Source organism: Anticarsia gemmatalis, chromosome 12 (genome assembly GCF_050436995.1).
Source record: "Anticarsia gemmatalis isolate Benzon Research Colony breed Stoneville strain chromosome 12, ilAntGemm2 primary, whole genome shotgun sequence".
Classification (NCBI taxonomy): domain Eukaryota; kingdom Metazoa; phylum Arthropoda; class Insecta; order Lepidoptera; family Erebidae; genus Anticarsia; species Anticarsia gemmatalis.
In genome coordinates this window covers 12928716-12951645 of record NC_134756.1, presented here as the reverse complement: position 1 = coordinate 12951645, position 22930 = coordinate 12928716, and the positions used below count along the sequence as shown (strand labels likewise).

Genomic DNA, 22930 nt, shown 5'->3' with positions numbered 1-22930 from the left:
CTGCAATAGTTAACAAAACTAAACATAATATTTTCGTCGCAAAGCTTGTCTTAAGTAAGTAGGTATGTATTGTATTCCTGAAAATAGACTATCGATAACAACAGAATAAGTAATTGGCTTATACTGACTTCCAAGCTGCTTAAAGCCACGTGATAATTCTTCTAACTATTTAACTTAAGATATGTTTTACAATTAATGAAGAACCAATTGCTATGCTTATGTACCTTGGTTTACTTATGATTCTGGTTTCTGGTCTCCAGCGCCAACCTCAGAAGGTGGCGGATCACCTACAGCCTTGTCCAGTCTGTTGCACTCAATGCAGGGTTGCAGTTCCGTCTCCATCATGTATAACTGAGAAATAGAATAATATAACCTTGACGATGGTAATTAGATGACGACAATCACTACGATCCTACAAAAAATTATGTGATTTGTAATCATTAAATAACTTTGGCCATGGATTAGTACCAAGTTCTGCTATAAACGGCGATTCCTATGATTTCAAAGTTAATCGCACACATAAAAAATACTTGCAAGATCCATAAATGATTGTTTTGGGCTTGATTGGTTTATTTATACGTACCCTTGTCTCCGCGACTCGAGAGTAATTCTTAGCTCGAGAGTTGCACTGCATTACTACCTACAACTTTATACCACAGTGGCCAATAGGTATTCAGTTCTGACCGCTCCACTACCTGGATATATCTGTAAGTGCCTGATACTGATTATTTCCACTCACCCGTCCATCAGAGCCAAAGCCAGTAAACCTCTTGGTGGGCACGCCGTCACCTTGTATTGGTTCCGCGTGCTCTCTCTTCACGTGCTCCGAGATCAGCGTGTGGGAGCCGCCCACCCAGCGCTTGCAGACATGATCCCTGGGAGGTGAGGAGTAGCATGTGTAATTTAAACCACTGGGAGATACCTATTAACTTTTTGTCAGTATATAGCGTTAAGTTGCTACGCCAAATTGCCTGTATGTCAGCAGCAGCTTAACAGATAGATCCGCTTAACTAGATAAAAATATAGCAACCCATACTTGAATGAACCCAGTCTTGAATGGCCAGATAGTGGCATACCTTATTGCTAAAATTCAACAAATGCAATAGTAGTTCATATGTAAGACACAGAAATCTTACTGGTACTTCTCAAACATCCAAAATGCTTATAAAAAGCAACTTCAGTTCGTAAAAAAAACAAGAGGATTATTGAAAATTAACCTTGAATCAAAGGGCGCAGGTATGGCCAGGTCCTGTGTGCAGGGCTCCTCCTCTTGCTGGCCGTGCTTGAGCATGGCGGGCAGCAGCGGCGGCGCGCCGAAGTTCTTGTCCCAGGGGTCCATGAGCGCCGGCAACATGCACGCGCCGCACTGAGCGTTCACCGCCAACTTGCGCGTCAGGAGCGCCGCCTGGTGGTGCCAAATGGTACTTGAATGACTATACGTACCATTATGGTATGAGGCACGAAAGGGGCCAATGATCACTTCAGAGCCAACGGAATGATGGACTAAAGAAACACCCAAAAACTTTGACGACGTCTTTCTGGTATAACACATGGTAACAAAGTGCGAAATATTTATCAGGATATGTAAAGGGGAACCACTTCTTATTACATTTAACAGGAGAAGTTTTCCTGGGCCAATATGGCTAATAAAAATCATTCTAATAAAAATAACCAAGTTAAAACTCAATTCTCGAGATAAAACCTTAACAGTTTTTTTAAAGTTTTTTCACCTCGCCTATACTACTTACTAAGCAAATTTCGCACAAATTCCTTCATCATACTCCAATGTTAACAGCCTTTACCTTTGGTTCTCCAAGCATGATGCCGAGCTTATACAAAGTCTCCTGCATGTCCCGGAGGCTGTCGGTCGCGAAGTCCTTCAGCGCCAGCAGGTGCATCAACTCCGCCTTGCCATCCGCTATGTGTGTCAAATCTTTTACCGCACCCTGCAGCCATGTAGAACGTTATCTTTACTTCTAATACAAAGAGAGAATGAGTTTTTTTGCAAGGTTGCATGTGTAAAGTAATCAAAATATTACATTCGCCACAAAATAACACTGTTTCTACTAACGCCGAATGTAGGTTTCGAGCACTGTGAATGAAAAATTCCCAATCTGCTACACTCTGTACCGCTGTTAATCGAAATGCATCCTAAAGTTGTATCTGCACTAGAAATTTGCGAGGTAGCAAGGCAGCACGCGAGATGAAATTCCACCAGTTTGTATTAGCTAGAGGACATAGCATTGCCTTAACACGAGCTATCTACAGGAGTAAATTAGACCTCACGCAATGCTCTCAAATCTCTGGTGCAAAGGTATCCTTAAGGTTCAAGCTGAGCTGGAGTGGAAGATGGACGACTTTACTAACCAACCACACTTTGTCCTGTTTCTGAAACTTCTCGTAACACAACTCTAGTCGTTTGTAGAGCTCTTGCCGCGTCGCCTCGAACGCGTCCATGTGCAGGAGCCCTTGCAGGCGACTCAGGTCCGCCTGACATCAACAAAACTAGTTTAGAACTTTGAATTATAATATCGCTTATAACAAATGTATATTTACTTATTGCCTTAATTCTCTTAAAATTCTTGGTTTCTTAAGTTAATATCTTATGACAGATTTATTAGCTACCCACAAGATGTTCAGGCTGTATCAAGGTTATTACTTATTCGTGATTAAAGTATAGCAATAATAAAGGAACCTTATCTCTTAGTCCATCCATGACTTCATCGCGATCACACTTCTGTTCTCGGAGATTCTCCACCCATTCTATGAGACCCTAAAAGTATTAAATTCGATCTTTAAGTAAAAATCAGTCATGTTTTGAAGAGCATCAAAGAATTACGAGTTCTGATTCCTATCATCCTTTTGACTGGACGTTTGCCTCTTTTAGGGACTCAATTAAAGAGGTATGTCATAGAAAGTGTATTCAAAAAACTGCTATTCCAGTCGACTAGTTTCCTAATACCCAGCCACTGTGATCAAGTACTAACAAATACAATAGAAATAACAATAGAAGTACCTTCAGCTCTTCGCCGAGTTGTGTCTGTATGAGGATGAGCGCAGAGTGCGCGTGGACCGTCTGATCCAGCTCCAACACCAACGTGTCGTAGCTTGTTCTTAACTCCGTGATAGCTATCATCAAAAGTCATTAGTAGTTAGGGTTAAGATTTCAAATTCAAAACCTGCTTACTAATTCCTAGCATATTCTACCGAAATCATGAACTCTACGCTATTTAATGATACGCAGAGTCCATCCGTCACGCAATTTATCTATCCAGTCGTCTGTCCGTCAGTCAGTCAGTCCGTCAGTCCGTTATCCCGTCAGTCCCTCAGCCCGTCAGTGCGTCAGACGGTCAGTCCATCAGTCCGTCAGTCCGTCTTTCTCTCATCCTTACTTACCTGCACTTTCACCGGTACTGTCAGCAGAGTCTAGTTGCGCTAGCCCGCCTTTGAGATCACCCCTCATCTGAGTCATCTGCTCTTGGAAACTTTGCATCTACAAAAAATACAATAATTAATCTGTTCATTTAGATATTGACTCTCCGAAACCAACTCTACTACAGTACAGTCATTGAGAAGGTAACAACCTACGACCAGATGCAAAACGTTTTCAACTCACTCTCCTACTCCTAATATACACCTGTTTCTTCTTTTCGCATCACCCTAAGGGTGACTGACAGAGGATGCCTTTGTCTTTCAGTTCACCTTTGTATATTATTGTTACGATCTTTTTATTAAAAAATGCGTCTTACCTAGCAGCCAAATCAACCGAAATCCTATCAGAAATAATCATTGTACCGTTTAAAATACAAGTAGTTGTTCTGTACAGTGGCACATAAATTACTAGCTAGTAGCTGCTAATTACCTGTGTGGTAAGTCCAGAATCGAAGCCACTGAGCTGGTCGGCGTAGTCCGTGGTCAGCGAGTAAAGATTCGCTATACGATTGTCCAGTTTCATTGCTATGTCTACCTTCTCCACTGAGGAATGATAAGAATATATTAACTGTAATGTCCAGTGTCTTTTTAAAATGACTCTAAACTTACAGCAATGGGAGACTAGCCACAATTATTTGACACTACGGCTCTAAATACACACTAAATTAAACGTTAATAATATACCAGACATGGACCCAAATAGTACAATATTTAATTCATGACAATATTATAAAGATATTACTGACGCTCAGTTTCGTACAAGCAATAAGCGCCTGTTGTTTTATCCGGTACCAATTTAAAACCCCCAACAACCCTTAGTATCCATTCAGCATAATACATGCGAGACTATTTATTTCAAAACATCTTTCCACACGGAGGGAGTTGAAGGCAAGGAAGGACTTGAAGGTACTGTTGAAAATGTGTACATACTGACTGATTTGACGACGTTAGTGGCTTGTTCTGCAGTGGCCGAGGTCCGCGCCGTCATGTTCTGTATGTCGAGAAGCATCTCTTCCTTCATCATGTGTAGCATCTCCCTGTTGAAGACAACAAACAATGGAGACCCGTGGCAAGCAATTAAGACCATTTTAACAATAGTTTTTCGAATCGAACCAAGTATTTCATTGTGAAATATTATAATCCTAGTCGATATTCTACAGCATTTATGCCAACAGGATGAAAATCTGATGAGACGAAATTATTTCTGCGGTGTCTCCTTGCAAAGCGTGCTTCACGAAAAGACTATCTAATAAGAGGACATCGGCAAACTGAGTCTGGTAAGCTATCAGGCGGCTAGAACTTCTTTGACACTGGATTAATTAACGATAATAATATATATTAAGTAGGGGAAAAAGTCTTTACGCAATACGCATTATAGTATGTCTGAACTTGTAATAAAATCTCTTTGGCTTCAAGAATCACAAATGAGTACACGGTTCATTAGGCTTTTTTTAATTAGCGTGAGGTACCCAAATATCGAACTTTTTTATGTAGACAAAAGATTTTATTACAAGTTCATACATACTATAATGCGAAAAGACTTTTTCCCCGACCTAATATGTTTATAGGTATGATACTCTTACATCATCTCAGGTTGAGTGACAGGAGCTGCAGAAGAGGGTCCGGAGCTGGCGAGCGAGGCGCGCGACGCCATCATAGAAGCCATGCTCTTGGCGTGGGTGGAGCTCGGCCGGGACGCCATGGAGCTGCGCCGGGACAGCGGGTCTATTGCCACGGATTTACGGGACGTCTTTGTGCCCTACGAAATAAAAACTGTTGTTTATCTGGTACTAGCTGCCCACAACTCAAAAAATCGGCCACGATTTTAGCCGCTTGGGAGTTCGTTTACAGAAAAAAGGAACATTTGTTTGATCCGGGTGGTGTGGGCTATGGAGACTGCTTATTGGTAGAAGCAAGACTTTCAAAATTATTTTAATTTCGTCGACATGATGACAGGATAAAGTACCATGAGTCCTATAAGACCAATTTACCCACCCAAAACCATTAAAAAAGGGTTCAATTTAGTAAAACGTAACTTAGTTCCTTCTGGAAGATTATATAAGAAAAAGTCAATAGCAAAATACCTATAATTATAACTATAGGTCATTGAAATATTAGGTAGGTTAACGACATCTCAAGACTCATATACCTACGCCATATAAATTCTATGTAATACGTACCATCCGCACATAAGTTTCGTCGGCGTCTACACCCAAGTTCTGCAGATCAGCTTGCATGTTGTCTACTTTACCGGCGAGGTCCGGAGGAATGACTCCCGCTGCGGCCAGCTGGGTGAGGAGACCAGCCATCCTGGACAAAGCCTGTTCAGCGGCCTGGACGCGGGCGTTCACCTGTAAACAAGGATTGCTTAGCAACTAGCTTTAAATATTTTTCTGGTACTTTTCTACCTTTATCATTTGCGGTTGGAGCAAAGGGTGTGTAAGGCGATTGGGACTTAGTAAGTTGAAATAAATTATAGAGCTTGTTTCTTTTGCTTTTATCGCATAGTTTAACCAAATATAAGCACTTTTCGTGGACATGACAAGATCTGATGACAGCGTTTACCAAAAGCGAAATAAAATACACATACATATGCGGTACCTCTGAAACCTGATTGTTATTACAATACCTGCATAGCTTGCATAGTGTCAGGTAGAGACGCGCTTCCCTTGATGATGTCAGTCTTGAGTTTCTTGCTGTCAGGCATGGTGGGTAGAGGGAACGGCCCCGACCTGCCCATCAGAGTGTTCACCATGGAATTAAGCATGTCGAACTCTGAACGGGTCACCACTTCGATGCTGCCCACGCGACCGCGCCGACCTATAGGTACGTTAATTAATTACTTACTGTACTTTGCAGTTTCACTCGCAATTATAGTGAACTCACGCTATCGCTAAGCGTATTTTTTTTATAGTATTTAGATTTTACATATCTTAAAATATTGTAGAAAATATCTAGCTAGATCAGCTTTGCCAATAGCTCTAAGAAGTCTCCTATTCTCGAATACAAACTCCAATTAATCATAATCGTATCGTTTACACGTTCCAAAGATTAATCCGCACAAATAAATAAAAGCCATCAGATTTTTTGCTTCGGCGTCTAAAAGTATTCAAATGCTCGCAATTCAGTATCAAATCCTAGTGTTATTGGAGGACATGCGAATGTAACGTACACCCTACTACTATTCCCAAAATAAAAGTTATTACTTACTGACAGCAGCCGAAGAAGGAGTGCCTTTTTCCACTGTAACATACATTCACAAAATACATGTATTTTCATTTCTTGGAGGGAAGACTATCAGGAAATTACAGATAAATTTTATATTTACCTACTAATACTTTGTCTTTATCTCCTTTACCCTTGCGTTCTGTAAATAAATTCACAGTTAGAACAAAACAGAATATATTCTTAATCCAACAATCTCGTATGGATGTAAATGAAGCAAGGCAAGTTTGTAGGGATCGCCGCAAGTGGCGTTCTTTGGTCTCCTCTCTCTCCTACCCTTATGTAGTACGACGTGATTTTACAACAACCTTATTTTGTAGCCAAAAAAAGGGCATGATAGATCGTAATGTCATACTGTTTTATTAGCTGACTTCATCACGATTAAATCAAGATCAACCTCAAAGTCATTACCTTTTAAAAGTCAACTTCACATACCTGATACAGAAATGCTTGCTTTAGATTCTTTTGTACTATCTGCACCACCTTTCCCTCCCTAGAAGTTCAAAAACATGTGATTTTATACTTTTAAACCCTCTTTAATCATTTTGTTTGACTGTACCTATATTTTTTGCGATAGGAAGGTTCCATTCGTATTATTAGTACTGAGCTGGTTAATAATAGATTATCTGTCGGTAGTTCGAAACAATTTTGTATATTTTTTCAAATTATCTTTACAAACTGTTAAATATTTTCTTCTGACGTCAACTGAAATCATTGTGTCGCACTTAATAAATAAAATATGGGTACCCATTTTTCTGACGAAATGTGTGGTAGTATTTCTAACCATTTTTGTGTAAAATCATACTCACACTCCGCGTGGATTGTTGATCATAATCCTTATCACCTTTCCCTTTTTTCTTATCAGCAGCCTCATCTCTATCTCTACCCTTCTGATCAGACTTGTCGCCTTTATCTTTACCTTTTTGATCAGCTTTCTCTCCCTTGTCCCTATCTTTTGAATCCTTCTCACCCTTCCCCTTGTCTTTTGAGTCGGCTTTCTCGCCTTTCGCGCTTTTGTCGCCTTTTTCCCCCTTTTCTCCCTTTTCTCCCTTTTCCCCCTTTTCTCCCTTTTCTCCTTTGCCCTTTTCAGCCTTCGCTTTTTCTTTCTGTTCAGCCTTTTCTGCTTTATCCTTTTCCTTCTGCTCGGCTTTCATAGCTTTGTCCTTTTCTTTTTGATCAGCTTTCATGGCCTTATCTTTTTCTTTCTGGTCTGCTTTGTCCGCCTTCTGTTGTGCTTTCTCAGCCTTTTCTTTCTCTTTTTGTTCAGCTCGCTCTTTTTTTGCTGCTGCTTTTTCCGAATCAGAGCCTTTCCCACCTTTACCCTTGCCTCTTTTTTCTCGCTTACGGTCTTCGTCTTCAGACGAGGAGCTTGCACCTTCGTCTCGTTCCTTGACCGATGGTAGCCTCTTCTCCTCGGCGGCAGCGACGTCAGCTATTCTGATCTCTACGTCCTGCTCTAATATACGCATTTGTCGCGCGAGGATGTGCAATATCGACTCGAGAACGTTAAAGTTGACTGTATTACCCTGCAATTCATAACGACTTATTATAAGAGAATATGTCTCTATTGTCCTATATATCGAATACATTGTAACTGAGTGCCTACAACGCTCAAATTTTTAAGGTATTATGTTTTTCAGTGTGCTTACTTCATTAGCTCCAAAAGCTATGCAGATGAGGTCTTCCACATTAATGAGGATAGACCTCTCGCTCATGGCGGGCTCCTCCATCTTCCGCCTTCGACTCATGTTAATAATAACAATAAAACCTACAAATTTAATACAAGTATAATATTTCTCGCTAAACAAGACCTCGTCCAAATTCTGTGATTGATTGATAGATGTTAAATTGACGTTTGTTACTTTTTTACAGAATTTCAGCAGCCAGTCAGCAGCTATTAAAAAAAATAATCAATTAATCCTTTTTTTAGAAGTCGCTAACCCGCACTTGGCCAGCGTGGTATACTCAAGGCCTAACCCCTTCCTCGTTGCGGAAAGAGGCCCTTACCCAACGATTGGACAATTTGGACATTAATTTATTAATTTTTTTGTGGTAAACTAAAGATTTACTTATTTCAGGAACGAGCCTCGTGCTGTGCTCTAGAGTAGAATAGACTTTTTTAAATCTATGTCTGTCACACTATTGTGAAAATGTCTCCTCCCGATCGAGAGAGGGCTTAGGGCTCTTTCAATTTAGACGTTTCGTGTCGTACGGCTGCCGCACGTTAACCGTGCCGCTGGTTATAGCCCGCTGCCGTACTGCTGCGGTACGTTAGCCGTCCGACACCAAACGCCTAAATTGAAAGCGTATCTGACTGCCGTGCGTTTGTATGTTAGTGTTGTTTTAAATTCATGTGACAGCAGTGTAGCCATGGACTCTGACGAAGAAACATTACTGTTAGTGCTCCTGTTAAAAAATATCAAACAGAAACAAAAACGCCGCGCCCGTAAAAGAACACTACCGATGTTTTCATTAACATGTAATTTTGGTGATTTCCATATTCTTTATCCTAGGTTAAAACAAGACCCAAGCAAATTTTTTAATTACTTAAGAATGTCAAGAGAATGTTTCTACGAATTACTCAATAATTCAATTTCATTTATAAATTCTTCCACGTCTATATCATCCATTTTAAGCAAATAATAAACATGAAAATTCAATGAAATTAGCTGTCACGTTTAGTCACCGCACTATTCAACAGCGAAATGAACACGTGGAGCTTGCGACGTTGCCGTCCTGTCGTCGTGCGTTCTCGGTACCGACACCGCACTGTTGCCGCACCGTGCGATTTGTATGAAAACAAATGACCGTCCGTGCACCGTACGACAAACGCACCGTTTCGGCACTGCTGCGGTCCGACACGATACGGCTAAATTGAAAGAGCCCTTAGACCTAGAGTCCAGTAGTAATTAAATATAGTGGGTTTTTATGGGTCGGGGTGTAAATAATACAACATTGCGTACACTTTATATGTAATTATTTATTTATAACTTTCGTCTCCTCAACACGTAACGTCACAGAAGTTCAAACAGCAAGTAATATATGTTATTATTGCGCATCATTATAATATTTATTATTTGTACAAGACGTCGCGACCGAGTGCACTAACATAATACTGAACTCTTATACATTTCAGTTACATCAAGACGCTGGTTACACTCAATATATCGAGACACAAAGCGTAAATAAACTGCAGCGTTTCATAACAAAATGTTACATTTTACTCTAATAATAACTTGGAATGCAAAGAGGGTACTCGATATAATGACTTTTTTTCAACACGCAAATATAAACGGTAAAATAATTGATTGTTAGTGTATAAATAGTATATATTTTATATAAATAACAACTAATTAACTGAGTCGTGGTCGGTCCGCGGCGCATTTGTGTCATATTTACAAATGGAGGGGCGACGCCGCGGGGCCGGCGACGACAAGAATTTCAACAATTGGAATCACGAATCTGCATTGAAACACTAGTTTATAATATTAAACCTATCACACTACGTAGACATCGTAACACATCATATTTACGTCTAGTTAGTGTATTAACAAATACGTGCGCGTGTCACTGACGCTAGCTGACACTAGCTGATGGTACATGTGGTACATGTGGTCAGTGACACCGACCGTCCCCTCCGAGTGGTGTGGTGGAGGCTCGCTTAGTCCTCGAGGTTGCGGAAGGCGGCCGACATGTCCTCTAGCAGCTGGTCGAAGTCTGCCTTGATCTTAGCCTCTCCTTCCTTCACGGGGTCCTGGTTACAAAACAAACATATTAAGTAAATAGCGGTAGTAAAGATGACCGCACTATGCTCTTTAGAAACACTGAACATTATAAAATATACTCCGCGCGTATGAATTGTAAGCTCGAAGCGTGCACGTACGTTAGCGTACACGTACACACGTGTCAAGCGTACAAAATATGTGCATTTTCTTACAATGTATTGAACATTACAGGCTACTTGACGGCAAATTCGAGCATAACATATATAAAACGTGAATCTGTACTTTATAAGCTTTAACAAATACAGGTACTCCAACCAGTTAATCTAACTTCAGGCTATAATTGAAAATATGCTAAAAGAAATTACACTCAATAGCGCACTACCCGCGGTGGGGTATCGAAACCAAGACCTCCCTATACGGTAATGTTCAAACCACTGAAGCAGTCAGTTCGTATGTTCTGTGTGGTGTACCTTGAACTTCATAGAAGACAGCTGGTAGAGCACGTTGCCCATGGCGTCGCGGATGACGTTCCACGTGACCTTGTTGTCGGACTGCGCCGTGGACTCCACCGCGTGCCGCGACATGTCGTAGAACGAGATGATGTTCTTCAGCATGCCCACCGTCTTGTAGAACGGACAGAAGCGATCGTATGCCGAGTAGCTGGAAAAATAGTACGTATTAGATAACTATTTTAAAAGAGATAACTGGAGTCAGCTGAACTAATTTAGCTCTTTTTTATCGAATATTGTGGCCCTAGGGATGTTTCTTTGGCAAAGAGTGAAAATCAATATTTTTCCTCGTGCAAATTGTAACTAACAATTCTGAAGAAATCTAAATTTGACGAAACATCTCAGACCAGGTATCAAATTAAATGTACATTGAGTAATACTTAATACCACAAGTGACAAGTGAAGTAGATCCACTTTATACAACACACGAGACACTAGTCAAATACCAGAATATTCTTCTATTTTCTACATATTTCGATTAGTTTAATAGTTTAATGCATTGTTTGTTGTGTGTTACCTGTTCTGTTGCAGGAAGTCGTCCTTGAGCAGTTTGGCGACCTCGAGGGTGATCTTGTCGGTCTCGGCCAGCGACGCCTTACCGACCAGCTGCACGATTTCTGACAAGTCCTCTTCCTCCTGCAGGATCTCCTTGACCTATACGACAACATACGTATATCAGTAAAATGTTTAAACATAATTCCTGTTGGAATCTTGCAACCCTATCTTGATATTATTATTTCTGTCCATAATGTCTAAAATTAAATTAAAATGTACTTTAAAATATCAGTATTTCATATATTACTATAAAGACCCAGACCGATCTTGTGCGAGCGTATATCCTTGTATACGATCGCACGTACAATTGCGTAGACGGGTTTAAATGATAAACTTAAAATCTCAAAATAATTATTTACAGAATGAAAAATACTTTTGATCAATACTGGAATAGATTCATAATATTCTTAGTTTTTGCATAAAAATTTGCATATAAAATTACTTAATTAAAGTAAGTTTGTTGTCGCTTACCTTGGTCCTGAGTGGCACGAACTCGGGGTAGTTCTTGTCATAGAAGTCATCGAGAGCTCGCATGTACTTGCTGTAAGAGATGAGCCAGTTGATGGAGGGGAAGTGCTTCCTCTGCGCCAGCTTCTTGTCCAGACCCCAGAACACCTGCACGATACCCAGCGTGGCGGCGGTCACGGGGTCCGAGAAGTCACCACCAGGGGGGGATACGGCACCCACGATGGACACGGAACCTGAGTAATGAGACGTGAGATTTAGACATTGTGACTCGACCAAAGATATATTAACATATCTGACGTCATCATTCGATCTTCACACTTAACTAGTGCGTGCACACACATGCCGAATGCAACGTAGGAAATCATTTGACGGTTCCATAAAACAAATCATTTGAAAATTCAATAAAAATAACCTAGTTTTCTTTTACACGAAACCCAATAATGATCTTAAAACTATGCATTATTTTTCAAAATGATCTACAATTCCATCAATCTCTGTCTCGAACTTGGATTTTAATCGAATGCATGTATTTAAAAGTATTTAAGAATTTATCATTCGTCTGGTTGCGATTATACTAGTTGTGCTTAGTTTGGAACGACGCGACGGTGGGTGAGATGTCCATATAGTTTGAGTACATACCTTCCCTGTCGGGGTTGCCCAGACACTTGACTCGTCCAGCTCGCTCGTAGAAGGAGGCGAGGCGAGCACCGAGGTAGGCGGGGTAGCCCGAGTCGGCCGGCATCTCCGCCAGACGACCCGAGATCTCACGCAGCGCCTCGGCCCAACGGGACGTGGAGTCCGCCATCATGGACACGTGGTAGCCCATGTCACGGAAGTACTCGGACAGGGTGATACCTGGGGGGAACATAATGCGTTAGTTAATCTAAATAAGTCATTTTTTTGGAAATAAGTTGTTATGTGTACGATTCGCGAGAGTTTAAATCGTTAACTTATTTGTATACTATGAATATTTCATCCACATTATTCTGTCATAGATCATTAAGTAAATGTCAAAATAAACATTCTGTTGAAAAACATTAAATATGAAGTCGAAATAATGCAATATTAAGCTTTTTTTTTACTGGCAGAATTCGGCATAAAGCCAGAAACATCACCGAATAAAAAAAAATACTCCGAATATCACTTTATTATTGTTGTAAAAGTGTGCTTCTCATCATCAAACATCAAAGTTTTCTTGCAATGAACACTAACTGTAATGTATGTTTTGTACAAAAAAGATAAAAAAGTAGCCTAATGATAAAAAACAAAAATGATATAAGAATGCACTACATTATATCTAGGGTCGGCAGACCAAAGTACTCAAGTCAAAAAGCCGAACTTTACAGGAACAATAAAAAACGTTTTCTATTCCGTCTTGGAATTTTTAAATCGTGCGAGGCTGATAAGGAATACCACTCAGTATGCTGGGAATTATTTCTCAGTGACTTAAGTGCTTCAGTCAGATGGCGTATTGAATTATTTGAAGTCGAGAGACCTAATAAAAAAAATATAGTTTTTTTTTTATTAGATCGATTCTACATATAACACAGTACATTATAGAGTATATACATACCGGTATAGATGGAAGCCTCTCGGGCGGCGACAGGCATGTTGGAGGTGTTGGCGACCAGCGCCGTGCGCTTCATGATGGACTCCGTCACGCCCTCGATCTCCACGGTCAGCTCGGGGAAGTCACGCAGTACTTCTGACATCTCGTTACCTAAACCACAAAAAGTACATGGCTGAATTACAACATCTTTTTATTAACCCCCGACGTAAAAAGAGAGGTAACTTATGTGCAAGTGTTCTTAGACATGTTTGATGAAAATCGTTTAAGTCGCTTAAAAGTTATATGGGGTGAAAGTGGGAGATTAACCGAATGTCTGCAAATATACTCGGATGAGGTCTCAAATAGCTTCCTAAGGTGAGAAAGTTGGTGGTGGAAAAATTAGAATGGCTTAACCTAACCTGGCCATAAAAAGCGGTTTCACAAAAACTCGATTTACTACTATAAAACCTGCTATATTATTTAAAGATGTATTTATAATACGTACCACGCTCTCCGCAACCGACGTAGATGATGACGTCAGAGTTGGAGTACTTGGACAGAGCCTGTGAGATCACAGTCTTGCCGCAACCGAAGGCTCCGGGGATGGCGGTCGTACCACCCTGGACACAGCTGTACAACAAACATACATTGTTATTTATAATGTTCACTTAACGTATATTACTAAGTAATTATGTATCTATTATCTTTTCACGCTTTAAGCCACGGCACTACGAGCGTTTTTGAAACGTTCGCAAGCCGTTTACATTTAATTCATAACTGTTAGTATAGATTACACATTGGTACACGCACTGCGTATACGTACACGTATGAGTTTACACGCATAAGTAATTGAAATACCTACTTATTTATATTTTTGTAGCTTTACACCGAATTAAAAATCGTTGAACTGGATTTTTATTTTGTCGAATTGGCACTCATAAAAGCAGCTTCCCACGGGGGAGGAAGTAAGAGGATGAGGTATTTATCATTAGTGAATATAATAAGTGAGTACTGACGGGAAGAGCGAGTCGAGTACACGCTGGCCGGTGAGCAGCGGGTGGTTGGCGGGCATCTTCTCGGTGACGGGGCGCGGCTGGCGCACGGGCCACACCTGCAACATGCTGTACTGCGCCTTCTCGCCGTCGAACTCCGTCTCCAGCACCACGTCCTGGGACACACGGACACAACACATTACTCACTATTCTTGTCTGAGTCGATAGCAATTCTGGTGGACTGTAGCTCGATTCTGTACATTCGATACTAACGCCACGATATCGAGTACCATACATTGCTATCAAGCTTCTCGTTAGAAAACCGGCACCAATCCGGCAGAAAATCGCGAGCTATCGAGTATCGAAAACTTGACATTTAATGTGAGTCAGAAAAGAAAAAAAGGATTCGTTCCGAATTTTTTTCGTTAAAAATAAATTTTATTGGTAATAATTGTGTATAAACAAATTATATAGCGGATAAAAAATAATCATGAAAGGCATTATTCTCATGAAAAATAATTATAGTCTACGTTAAAACGTATTAGTAAAAATAAATCAATAATATAAATAATCATAATTAATGTTGTTCAACGAAACATTATCAACACAAAAAAAGAATCAGCGTCTTTTTTTCCCACATTGATGCAGGCAAAGGAAACAATACCAATTCAGCCTCGTTGGCCTCGTCTTCCTAAATCTATAATAGATTATTTAAATAATTTATTAAAATTAAAAATGGAAAGAATATTTTATTTCGAATTTCGAATTGCCCCTAAGGGCGCTCCCGGCTCCAGCAAAAAAAAAAAATTTCATGTTTGGTGGAAAATGGCGCCATTGAAGAACATAGTTGTTGCGAAAATCCGCTAACGGCGCTGATCAATTTTTCATACAGAATTTTTCAATAGCTAGTCGGTAGTCGATACACGATAATTGTACAGAATCGCGCTACTGATCTCTGGATGGTCGATTATAATCAAATTGCTATTAGACACGCTTATCTAAATAGATGACTGTATCTCAATTGCTCACTAATTTCCTACATTTCTAGTAAAAGTGTTTACGCAACTGTTATTCAGGTAGGTACTATGACTACGGGCTCAATGTTCTATTTTATAAACTATACAATCCCTAAATAAACTCGTATTATACTGCAAATTTTAAACCTAATAAGAAAAATAATCAAGTTAACCATTCTATTCAAAAAAATGTTCTTACATTTTATAATCAAAACCGGCAATTACGAAATAATTCATTAAGTTTTAAATATATTACTATACAAACTATTTTACTGTATATTTAAAATCTGCTTAATAGTAAAAACAATACATTCTTAACTCCACCTAACTACAAAAAAAAATACATCTTAAAAAACAATTAAGATAACTACAGTTTTATTTAACCCTTTCTGTCCCATTGATGTGCAAGAGTCTCCTCCCAAATGAGGGGGAGTGGTTGGGCCTCGAGTCCACCACGCTGGCCAAGTGCGTGTTGGGTACTTTGCATGCCCTCAGTAAATGTATTAAACAAATTTTAGGCATGCAAGGTTTCCTCACGATGTTATCCTTCACCGTTAGAGCAAGTGATAATTATTTCTAATACACACATTACTCCGAAAAGTCATTGGTGTGTTGCCTCGGGTTCGAATAACTACAACGTATAAACGTATATACAAACTGTTTAAAGTGAGTATGTAGTATACTCACGGTAACTTTGTAGTTGCCGGCGGGCGCGATGTAGGTGACGGTTCCCTTGGCGCGCGGCGGCATCAGCATCTTGTGCTTCACCAGCGTGTTCTCGTGCACGATACCGTACAGGTCTCCGCCCGTGATGTGGGAGCCGACCTATACACCAAATACATAGTAATATTAGCAGGGATTCTTATACATCTACATAAAAAATGGAAAAGTCAAGTAAAAAAACCGTCTCTTACTTCAGCTTACAAATTGAACCTTAACAAATAATGACAATGTTACTCGACTTGTTAGTTGCACTTTTTCAAAATAAATTTTCATTTGTTATTCTTCCAAATGATAAGAAATCTTAGCGAAAGTTATATTTAATCCAAAATAGGACTCGAGACAAGGACCTTGAGGCTTGGCTACCATACGTAGGTTACAAACGTCGCCACACTATAGCAGCCTAGAATCAGATGGGAGATCGTTTACAAACCGATATGTCTCAAAGAGGTATAAAACAAACCCGTTTGTTATAACGATGCGAAGAGTAAGCCAAGTTATGTACCATCTTACCTTAACGTTCAAGGGGTTGAACTCCCAGTCGATCTCACGAGCGAGGCAGGGCACGTTCACACCCTTGGGGATGTAGATGGACTGTGTGAGCTCGTTGATGTCCTTCAGGGGACGCTGGATGCCGTCAAAGATGGAGCCCAGGATACCGGGGCCCAGCTCCACGGACAGGGGCTTGCCGGTACGCAGCACGGGGTCTCCTACTGTCACACCTGATGTTTCTTCGTATACCTATAGAAACCAGTTATATTAAAGTACAGGTATTTATTTAACTTTTAATAACTACAGCTGTTTATCTATTCGATTTTCATAGCTAACAGTAAGACATCATTATATCTAAAAAAAATGTTTAAATTGTTATGTTTATTATTTGTATAAAGAAATTGCTTATCTAATTGATAAGCCTATTTTGGGCAAGTCATTCGTATGAATTTTACGTAATTCTGTTTAAAAAAATATATTTGTTAAAATTTTTCATTCATTCGATATTATTGTTTATTAATTTCTCCAAATTCACATAAATCGTGGCAAACAGAAATATTTTAGTACCACAACATTTCACGCAAAGATATTTCTGAGCTATAATAATGGCCTTCTAGCCGATATCCGTCTACGGCGGCCAATTTAATTAAAACCAGTCAACAGTGCAGGACTTTGTTAAAAGTGCACAACACAGTTCGGTGGGACGGACATGAGACAAGTCCATTGAGAGGTCTGGCGCAGGACCAACGGCTGTACGTCCTCTCCGAGGCTTGGAGTTCTACGGCACGACATCAACTTCCTAACTCTGGGCAATCTCCGACAAACTCTTAACATAAACAGCCACAAACGTCGCCACAAGAGGCAAGAAACGGCCACAAAAGTAGCTGAAACGCGCGACAGCCACTTGTGGCCGATAGTTGACACTTGCGGTCGATTGCTTCTATATGAACCACAGACTACGTGGGTGTGAGAGAGAGAGGGGGGTGCGAGTGGCGTGTGACGGCTTTTTGTGTCGACGTTTAATGCCCGGTGCGATTCACAAGAAGCAAGCTGCGACGATTTGTAGCGTGTGGCCGCCACCGGCGCCAACCGTGTACGGCGAGTCCATATAAAATGTATGAAAATTACAGGAAATATGCCAGTGGCGGCGTTTTGTGGTTGTGGCTCGTGGCCCGTGTGCGGGAATCCTTACTCTTACAAAGTTGGTTACTAACCTGAATGGTGGCCATGTCACCCTCAAGACGGATGATCTCTCCGACCAGCTCGTTGTAGCCGACACGCACCAGCTCGTACATAGCTGATCCGGACATCTTCTCCGCCGTCACGACTGTATCACACAACATCACGTTAATATTGTACCACTAACCATAAAAAACTAAAATAATGTTCACGATAAAAAACATACCTTTCTTTTTCAAGATTATATTCCACTGAAATAAATATAGTTCCTCTTAATTCGTATTAGTGTTCTTATCCCCCGTTTCTGAGGTACATTTAGCGGTAGTTTATCTAATCAATAACGTTTAAAATCATATAAAAAAACGCTATTTAATAGATACTTTATTTCAGTGGAATCTAAATCTTGAAAAATAAAGGTATTTTTTTTCATCGTGAACTTTATTTCAGTCTTATTGTGAATTGATTGTGGGATTAATAATACTAAGCAAAACCCTTCAGCTAACTTCAGACCTGTGTTATGTATAAGTTCATATTAAGAGGGTTGGATTCGAACCCACGTCTTCCTAATCGCTTTTCTAACGTCGAATCCCCACATTAAAGACTCAGACATTTCGATCATAGACCGTAGTATTTTTTCTATACGTATATTTCACACCCGGTCACCCGTCCAAAAACTAACCGTGTTAAAGTTTACTTAACTCTTATCATTTCCCCGTTAACAGAAAGGCAGTAGATGTAAACATATCCAAAGTTAAGTTATCGACATTCCTAGCAGTCTGTAGCTGACCTACTTTTATAGGAGAAAAGAGGTCACCAGTTCAATAGGACCTATTCTTTCCAATTTCATAGAAAGTTTTTTCAATAAATCAGTAGGACTACTATAATCATAATAAAATACGTTAAAATACGTTTGTCGCTGATCATAATAATATCTGAAGAACGTCGGTCGAACTACGGTACATAAACACGAGACATATTTATCCGATACTGCCATCACTGTGACAAAATATAAAAGAAAAAGTTCCCATACATTGATATTCTACGAAATTTCTAGTTCCATAGTAGTCCTTCTGGCATGATTTAACAATAAATGTTAACTTTAAGTACTGCATCCAAAAAGTTCACGGGTCTAATATATGATAGTCCACTGCCAAAAGTATGTATGACGTAATACGCGTGATGCGTCATTACCGCATAGAGGTATATAAACTATAAACCTACCGACTAGCTGTTGTTAATGAAACTGTGGCGTTTTTATATCTAGACTGAACCATTTAGGGCTGCATTAGTTTGTTTCAATTTGACTAATACTTGCTGTTGTCTGATGTGGGCTCTGGTTCGATCCCTGGGTCCCAAATACGGCAAGTAAAAAGTGTCTTACTTTGATAAACTTATGTTAAAATAGATCAAGTGATTTTTACAGATTACTTTGTTTAACGCAGGATAGACTATCCAGCAGTTGGTGTTTTCTGAGTTAAGTGAATCCTTGACCTTTAAACATACAGGGTGTTTTAAAAATCCTAATTGCTACAATGGGTTTTACCTAAAGGGACTGAGAGTAAATGCTATACAGAATGATATTCTTAAATGGTAAACATGGTATTGTAATAATACTGACGGGGAGGCCTATACTCAACAGTGGGTAGAAGTGGGCTGAATAGATAGATATGGGGTGGTTTTAACTTACCGGGACCGGATACGGCAAAGACGAAACCGAACTTGTCCTCATTCTCCTCCATGGCTATGGTTTTCAAACCGCCCTTGGACGCCATTTTGAATGACTTATTTTATACCTGTCGAAGATAATATACAAATTATTATTTATAACATTACCTTACACAAACTAACACAGGTACAGTCAGCATAAAAGATATAAACACAAGTGAAAATACGAAAAGTATTATGTTCAAAGTAATTTAACAATCACAGCAAATTATTTGCTGATTAATAGCAATAACTAAATTTACAATTTCATACAACAAAAGTATGATTTAAAAATAACAGAGTACTTATACATATTTCTCTTGCTGACTATACTTCGAATTTAAACTAAAATTTTACTGTGTACCATTACACCCGGTTACAGCACATCTACTGTAAAGATGATAGGTTATCAAGTGGAATTTTGTCATTTTGCTGTCACTTTATCTAGCTGATAGTTAATCTGACACTTATAAACAGACTGCAAAATTGACCCGTAGTAAATGTGATAGATATTTTTATCATCTATATTTTTAAACTGAGAGAGTGTAAGACAAGAATCTAGCCTCTATGAGTAAAGCCAGACATACTCTCAGTAGCTCTAATTGCCATTTATCTGAGTTTTATGGCAATGCTCTTTAAAAGACACTTGAATTTATCAATACTTATCAAAACAGGTAAAACTATCTTCTCTATTTAATACATAGTATTAATTATCATTACAACTATAGTATATTTAGTAATAGTTTCATAACTACAAATGTACTTGGATAATGTACTCTTATTAGTTAAACGGTTGATCAATTAGAAACATCATGCTACATGTAACTCAACCGATCAAGACAAACATACATGAACATTGTACAGATGGAAATTATACAAAGTGGCCACATTGAAAAGTAGTAATTGTCTAGTATTAGAAAATTACTACTATTGGTTATTTAGCCCTAAGAAGTTTCAATAAAAGGTTATGTATCAACCGAAAGAAAGAAGAAATCATGAGACACAGAAAAAACTTAATAGTAGGTATATCGGGGGTTAGATGCTAACTTTTAGTAAGATATTTTCAGAAGTGATGTACTTGACTATAGTCTATAGAGCAGGTTACCTTTTGTTAACTATTTCAAAGTCAGAAAGGTGGAAACACCTGATTGTCAAAAGACTTAACTCGAGTATCCATAGAACTATTAATTGAAACAAAAAGTGTCCTGTAATGTAAACTATAGTCATCACATCACTATGTTAGGCTAACACACATATGGAATTAAAAGATTATTCCTGATTTGCCATAGGATCATGTACACACAAAATAAAAAAAAGTACTTCATACCTTTTCCACACAAAAACTAAGTCCCTTTTAAAATGTTACAAAAGAATGAATTTAAGTAATATTATGCAATAAATACCTCAATATATTTTTTAAAATCAATATTGTAGCACCAATGTTCTGACTAGAATGTTACCATAGACAGTTCAGATCAGCTGACCAGAGACTTATCAATGAAAGCTGATAAACATCTTCATCCATCACTGTCAAATCTTATTTATGGGAGGATTTTGTAGCCAAAGTGAAAAATATACTGAAATACAGCTTTTTACAGCAGGCTATTGGCTGTGAGAATTGTTACCTTGACCTATGAAGTATTAATTGTCTGTGCTATCCAGCTGATTAAAGACATTTAGGTTCAATTTCACAGGAAGAATTTTGACAGTAGTGTTCATAAATTTACTGTTAATTTATTTAGCAGATTGGTTATCTACCAGTCATTCATTAGCTGTGAAAATGGCCCTTCAAAAGTACCTTAGTAACATTTGCAAGTTTCCAAGTCAATTTACTACTAGAATCTTATTAGATGTTGTACATTAGGGTATTGCCAACATTAGGCACATGAACTATAGAGAATGCAATGTAATCATAACTTTTATGTCACATGAATTGTTTACAACTCATAATTTTGTCATATGACCTTATTTCCTTCATTAAAAGGTCTTTATGTTTTTTTTAATGTTTGATTCACTTTATTAAAAATATTGATTAGGAAGTAATATAAATCTTCATTTATAAGTTTCATACCTAGAAACTGAATCTCCTGGATCAAATTCTTATGAAAAAACTTATTTATATCAGGCTTCTATATAGAAAAGTTCACTTAAAACTTAATACACTCAATTATTATAGTTTATGATTAACCAAACTACATGTCCTGCCCTAAATACAGTGAAAACACGCATAGTACTAGGAGCTACCTACTATGGATAGGTATATAGTCGCCCTACTGTCTGTGCTGTAAAAATACAACTCTGACATGTATAAACCCTTGTTTCAAGCCTTCTAGTATGGTAAAATGTAACGTTAAACATTCTAAAGAGTGTTTAATTCAGGTATTACACGTTAATTGACGGTTTTCCAATTGAAATCTCGTTAGACCTCCGTCACATGATGATTGGGTGGAAGGATAATTAAGACCATAAAAACTCATATATCAACCCTTCTGGACATTCTTTTACAATTCTATTGCTAAAATACACTTCTGAAATAGTTTAAAGTAAACATAAACGATTATAAAGCAATAAATCCTTATAATGCGTGACATTACATGGTCCCCAGAAAAATTTGGCTATGGCAGAATCAGGAACAATCTTACCGATATTTTGGACGACAAAACGAATATCCACAGCAAGTAACACAAACACCGGCAATAACAAACTAAATAATTACCAAATTGCAATTTTAAATATTTAAATTCCAACTCACAGGACGAGAAAGATGGAAAAGACGGACCGAGAATGGCGGAGGATCACAACTTATCACAAGACCAATGATAAAAGTGAAGTCAGCTGACCCTTGCTCTATGCTTCTTTGTCGATGGCACACATTTCATTGATTTTCGCTGTCTACTCCACATAGACAACTACGTCATTAGGTAAAACTCATGGACGATTTTAGTCTGTATGAGCGTGCAATAATGTCTAAAATTGCATGAATATTTATTGAGATACCAAACATTGAATCCTCGTGTGTATATTGTTTCTGGTTGTAGACTAATTTACTAAAATTAACCATTAATTTAAATAATATTTTTATTAATAAAATCTATTATACTTCGCATAATTTTTTCCAGTCTTTATTTATTTCTTGTGTAATTCCTTTTTTTTGACAAGCTATTAAATTACAAATATGATAAAGTTAACGAACATCTTTAAAAAAAGAAAAATAGGTTAGAATAAATTATGATCACTGTGTAGAACACAATATATACCTACGCACTTGTTTTATTATACCTACGTTAAGTTTTGATGTGATTTTCAAAGAACATTTTTGATCGCCAGAATGTAATTAAGTTGAAACAATTTTTTTTGTAATATG

General features: G+C 38.6%; 2 protein-coding genes across 3 annotated transcripts; both read right to left on the bottom strand.

Annotated features, from left to right (window-relative positions):
* Nucleotides 1–234: 234 nt before the first annotated feature.
* On the bottom strand, nucleotides 235–8405 carry LOC142977397 (uncharacterized). Its single transcript, XM_076121276.1, has 18 exons — nucleotides 8307–8405; nucleotides 7467–8183; nucleotides 7093–7150; nucleotides 6761–6799; nucleotides 6643–6675; nucleotides 6062–6252; nucleotides 5613–5783; nucleotides 5016–5191; nucleotides 4363–4469; nucleotides 3863–3975; nucleotides 3397–3493; nucleotides 3017–3129; nucleotides 2696–2773; nucleotides 2368–2490; nucleotides 1803–1946; nucleotides 1218–1405; nucleotides 740–875; nucleotides 235–351 (listed from the first exon to the last, which is right to left on the bottom strand). Exons 1-18 carry the CDS (start codon nucleotides 8403–8405, stop codon nucleotides 235–237), a joined length of 2700 nt encoding a protein of 899 aa, XP_075977391.1.
* A 1212-nt stretch (nucleotides 8406–9617) lies between these two features.
* On the bottom strand, nucleotides 9618–22446 carry LOC142977401 (V-type proton ATPase catalytic subunit A). 2 transcript variants are annotated; one of them, XM_076121280.1, is made up of 13 exons: nucleotides 22319–22446; nucleotides 19550–19655; nucleotides 17898–18010; nucleotides 16705–16932; nucleotides 16159–16296; nucleotides 14480–14631; nucleotides 13969–14093; nucleotides 13488–13634; nucleotides 12554–12769; nucleotides 11918–12147; nucleotides 11409–11545; nucleotides 10853–11042; nucleotides 9618–10411 (listed from the first exon to the last, which is right to left on the bottom strand). In XM_076121280.1, the coding sequence occupies exons 2-13, from the start codon at nucleotides 19632–19634 to the stop codon at nucleotides 10319–10321; spliced, it is 1854 nt and encodes a 617-aa protein (XP_075977395.1). In that variant the 5' UTR covers nucleotides 19635–19655; nucleotides 22319–22446; the 3' UTR covers nucleotides 9618–10318. The 2 variants fall into 2 exon arrangements, with proteins under 2 accessions (XP_075977395.1, XP_075977396.1); XM_076121281.1 differs by having other exon boundaries at nucleotides 22283–22408.
* Between the last annotated feature and the right edge of the window lie 484 nt (nucleotides 22447–22930).